This window comes from Rhinolophus sinicus, linkage group LG06, assembly GCF_036562045.2.
Source record: "Rhinolophus sinicus isolate RSC01 linkage group LG06, ASM3656204v1, whole genome shotgun sequence".
In the NCBI taxonomy this organism is placed as follows: domain Eukaryota; kingdom Metazoa; phylum Chordata; class Mammalia; order Chiroptera; family Rhinolophidae; genus Rhinolophus; species Rhinolophus sinicus.
Window position 1 is genome coordinate 156404863 of NC_133756.1, and position 5136 is coordinate 156409998.

A 5136-nucleotide genomic window follows, 5' to 3' on the forward strand; every position below is an offset into this window, starting at 1 on the left:
AAGACAAATACTGTAAGTGATGTATGACACGGAGCATTATCATGATGGAGGATGATTTACGATACACTTTAAAACACACCTTCTCTCAACTGTAGCTCACACCCAAACTCATTGCAGGGAACAAATTGAAACTTGTCACACACTGTTACTAAGGTCTGAGGCGCTGCTTCCCATATTGAAGATCCCTGCCTTTCCGTTGGATGGCACTTGGCAGCAGCATTCACCGTATTTTGTGATCACAATGGAAGGGCTCCATGTTACACATCGCTTCTGGTACAGCAATTTCTATCACATAAAAACATTCAGGCCGGGTGGTGGGAGGTGACTGGTTGGCTCAGTTGGCTAGAGCAGGTGCTCTGAACGACAAGATTGCTGGTTCGATCCCCACACGGGCCACTATGAGCTGTGCCCTCCACAACTAGATTAAAACAACTAACTTGACATGGAGCTGATGAGTCCTGGAAAAACACACTTAAAATAAATAAAAGTTGAAAAAAAAAAAAAAGAACATTACGGTGTGTCTTCATGCACCTTATTCACCAGATCTGGCACTGTGCGACTTCTGGCTCTTCTCCAAAGTCAAAATGATTCAGGACACTGAGGCAGCCACGACAGTGCAAATAAAGACACTCATTAAAGAGGACTTCCAGAACTGCTTCAGAAAGTGGCAAGAATGATGGGATGAGTGTTCAAAGTGAGGGGAAGTATTTTTAGGGGAATTAATAACCATGTGTCTTTTACCGTAATAAATTTTTTTATTTAAACATTCACTGTATTTTTTTATCACACCTTGTATTGTATACTTGTAAGTTGCTAAAAGAGTAGATCTTAAATGATATCACCACAAAAAGAAAGAATTGGTAAATATGTGAAGTGCTGGAGTTGTTAGCTGACACAACAATTATAATCATTTTGCAATATATAAATGTATCAAATCGATACACTGTATACCTTAAACATCAAAATAATATATGTCAATTATATCTCAGTAAAACTGGGGGGGAAAAGAACTACCTATCTCAAACACACAACCTGCCTCATTACAGTTCTTTGTAGACTAGTTTAATGTAGTAAAATAAAAGGGAAATGTAGTTAAATCCAAAGCCATCATCATTCTAGAAACAGGGGAAGTGCATATATAAGATAAAACCATTCAATGAATCAATTTAATCTTAAATTACTACTGTATCTTAAATTACAGATGAACTGTCTACACAATTAATTTAGCTGTATCTGAATTGAGAGCTTCCATGAGTAGAATGTTGGAAACCAGGGAAAATAGGGATTCACCAAACATCATCTAATTCACATTTCTCTGCATGCAGAGACTAATAGCAACATCGTGAGACTATAATCACCTTGTGTATAATTAGAAACTGAACTGGTAACAAAGGATTTTAGGTCTAGTTCTCTTCTTCCAGTTTTTTGGCAATCAAATTGAAACTCACTTGTATATAGTGTCCTATGAGCCTTGCAAGCCATGAAAATTGACACTTGTAGTCTCTTGGGCACAAAATTTGGCATGTTTTAACAATGTTCTGATTGAGCCACAGATAAGGGGATAGACATTCTAGACTGCCTCTAAATAATAACTTGGATACTAATCAAAATAGGTCCATGTGTGTGTGTGTGTGTGGGTGTGTCTCAGTAACTTTTTAATAACTCCCATTGAAGCTTCATCACCAATAGCAGAATCCGGCACTTGACTTCCACTTCCTTGTCCAAACTTATTCCCCTTGCAATTCTTATATTAGGCCTGAAGCTGAGGGATTTGTACATAAGACAGGAACACAGTGGGAATTCTTCAAGATGTGATTCCTTGAATCTGCCCTTTCTCTCCCAAAAGGGGAGCAAAAACACTAAGATATTTAGTCTTCCACAAGGCCTTACCCTTCAGAAACAAAATTTTCAAGAATTAATGTCACCAGTATTCTGTTCTGCACTGTACCTAACAGCACACATCTTGTAATTGGAGTTTGAGGATCAAAGGAATTAGGTAAAGACATTAAACTTCTAGCGAAGGCTAAGATTATGCATAGAGGAATTGAGATGTTATTATTTTGAAAATGTATAAATGCTTTGACTTTGTTGTTTTCCAGGTATATTAAATGCTTCAGAGCCGAGATGGTCTCAGTGACAGAAACAACACAGGTGGGTACTAACTATTGGGAAGAGAGATGTTGTGTAAAGAGGGATTCAGGAATACAGTCTATTCAGGATCAGAGAAGGGATCACGCATTGTGACACTTTGAGCTACTTATTGGTGAGGCTGCCTCAGACTCAGGTCAATGTAAATTGAGCTTCCGGAGCCCCTTTCTGCCAAATTCTTATCTTCAGACAGACTTTATCAAACATCCTTATTGTACAAAATTAGGCTATATATGTATATATATATATATATGTGTATATACATATACACACACATATATATATATATATATGATTGAAGGGAAAAGACAACTGTTTCTTCCATCCTATTTCCATCTCTTCCCTTCCTTCAGCCAAACACAGATACATAATATATTCCATATGAAAAACAAGAATAACATTAATACTTACTGAAGGATGGGAGTGAAAAATTAAATAACTCGACTTTTCATATCTCTTCACACATAGTAAGCACTCAAAAAAATAGTAGCTTTTGTTACTGCTGGAAATCATGGGATCTCCTATCATATCTTCTGTCCCACCCAAATCTACCTCTACTTCTCTCATGACACATTTCACATTTTGCCATGTGTTATGTTCAGCAATTTACGAAAATCACCCACGTCTGATCGGCTGCAAGCACTTTGACAATGTGGTCCAATTTATCCATATACATTTGGAGAGTGCAATAGATGCAATAGAACAAATCATTGTAAAGTACCTAAGAATGATCAATAACAGCTTATTAAAAAGCAGGCATTATTCTGATGATACCAATGTCCCTCTCTGCTGCGTGAGCCCTCCCTCTCTCATCTGAGATCCACGAAGGGAAAGAGGCAGAGGAAGGGTGTGGATGATGCAGTGTGGCCCACCTCTCAGAAGGGGGTCACCGCCTTTCTTCTGTGCCCCACACTCCAACAAGGATCACATCAGTTAGACCAGATGAGTACGTTCTGGAGAATCTCTATACAGCAGTGTGGCTATAGTTAACAGTACTGTGTCATGCACTTGGAATCTGTTAAGAGGGTAGCTCTCACCTTTAAGTGTGATTATCACAGTATAAAAAATTAATGATACTCTTCGAGATCTGTATTTATGCATCATTTCAATCTGTTTCCCAATAGCAAATTATAAATATTTTGAAATAATTACTAAGCAATTAATCTAACGAATATAATCACAATGACAAGTTACCTACATGGAATAACAGGCTGCAATTTTCAGAAATTCAACATTAAACAGCCAAGAGCAAGAAAACTGACTCATGCCATGGCAACACTGAAACACGAAACAAAACAACATGCTTTTTTTTTTTTTTAGCAAGACAACACCCTCTTGAAGTCACCAGAAGATTCACTAATCTGAATATTAAACTGTGGACTGGAAGTCCACACTGGCTGGAATAATGTCTTACTTGTCTTTGTATTGAATGCTTCAGATAGCTCCTGACATTCAAATATCTGTGGAATAAAAAAATAATACAAATTTAAAACTAAAATACATTAATTAAAATATGCTATGTAAATATCGCTACTTAACACAAATGCTTTTTCTCTCCAAAACCAGTTTTATAGGAAAAGAATTATTGAATGACTTTGCATGTGATCATTTGATGTGATCACCAAATTGTTTACAACCGTAAAAATTTGGACAACTCAACAAATTGCAAACACTACGGCCATGTGGGAAACACTCTGCATTGCGTGCTTAGTGCTTAGGAAGGAAACCAAGTAAATAGCCGAGTACTTTCCTATGAAGTAGCTTGAAACAAAAACGTGAAAAAGAAGATGATTCAATGGAGCTAAAAAACTGCACCAGAGTAAGAGAATTTATTTTCCTCGGCCTAACCCAGAATCAAGAACTGAGCTTGGTCTTATTTCTTTTCCTGCTTTCAGTGTATGTGACAACTCTGATGGGAAACGTCCTCATTGCGGTCACTGTGACCTGTGAGTCTCGCCTTCACTCCCCCATGTATTTTTTGCTCCGTAATTTATCCATTGCCGATATCTGCTTTTCCTCCATCACAGCTCCCAAAGTTCTGGTGGACCTTCTGTCACAGAGAAAGGCCATCTCCTTCAATGGCTGCTTTGCCCAGATGTTTTTCTTCCACCTTGTAGGAGGGGTGGATGTGTTTTCTTTGTCGGTGATGGCATTAGATCGCTGTGTGGCCATCTCCAAGCCCCTGCACTATATGACCATCATGAGCCCAGGCCGTTGCCTTGCGTTAATAGTGGCTGCCTGGGTGGGGGGATTTGTCCACTCCATCGTGCAGATTTCCCTGTTGCTCCCACTCCCCTTCTGTGGACCCAGTGTTCTTGACACTTTCTACTGTGATGTCCCCCAGGTCCTCAAACTCACCTGTACTGACCTTTTTATGCTTGAGCTGCTGATGATTTCCAATAATGGACTGCTGAGTACACTGTGGTTCTTCTTCCTCCTGGTGTCCTATACGGTCATATTAGTAGTAGTAAGGTCTCAGGCAGGGGAGGGCAGGAGGAAAGCCATCTCCACCTGCACCTCCCACCTCACTGTGGTGACCCTGCATTTTGTGCCCTGCATCTACGTCTACGCCCGGCCCTTCACTGCCCTCCCCACGGATAAGGCCATCTCTGTCACCTTCACTGTCATCTCCCCACTGCTGAACCCTTTGATCTACACTCTGAGGAACGAGGAGATGAAGTCAGCCATGAGGAGGCTGAAGAGGAGACTCAGGCCTTCTGACACGGTATAGACAGGTGGCTCGCTCCTTCTCACCACCTTTGAAAATGTTTGTCCATCAAATAAACTGTATTTTACTAAAATGTTTCTAGTTAATGTTTATATTTCCACTAAGGTACACATCACTTTCAAAGATTCTAATTAGCATGAAATAATAATGTAAAAAGATGGGTTGCGTGTTACAAAAGAAAAGTAGAGAAATTGTTAACCAGGGAGATGGATATTGCTTTTCCAATGCAGACTTGGAAGAAATAAAGAAAACGAAATTGA

General features: G+C 39.3%; 1 protein-coding gene across 1 annotated transcript; it reads left to right on the forward strand.

Annotated features, from left to right (window-relative positions):
* Positions 1-3943: 3943 nt before the first annotated feature.
* Positions 3944-4879, forward strand: LOC109459494 (olfactory receptor 4D10). The gene has a single exon (XM_019753996.2). It carries the CDS (start codon positions 3944-3946, stop codon positions 4877-4879), a length of 936 nt encoding a protein of 311 aa, XP_019609555.2.
* Positions 4880-5136: the final 257 nt, after the last annotated feature.

Coding starts and splice junctions, on each gene's coding strand:
- LOC109459494 (XM_019753996.2), top strand. CDS start 3,944: ATGGAGCTAAAAAACTGCACCAGAGTAAGAGAATTTATTTTCCTCGGC.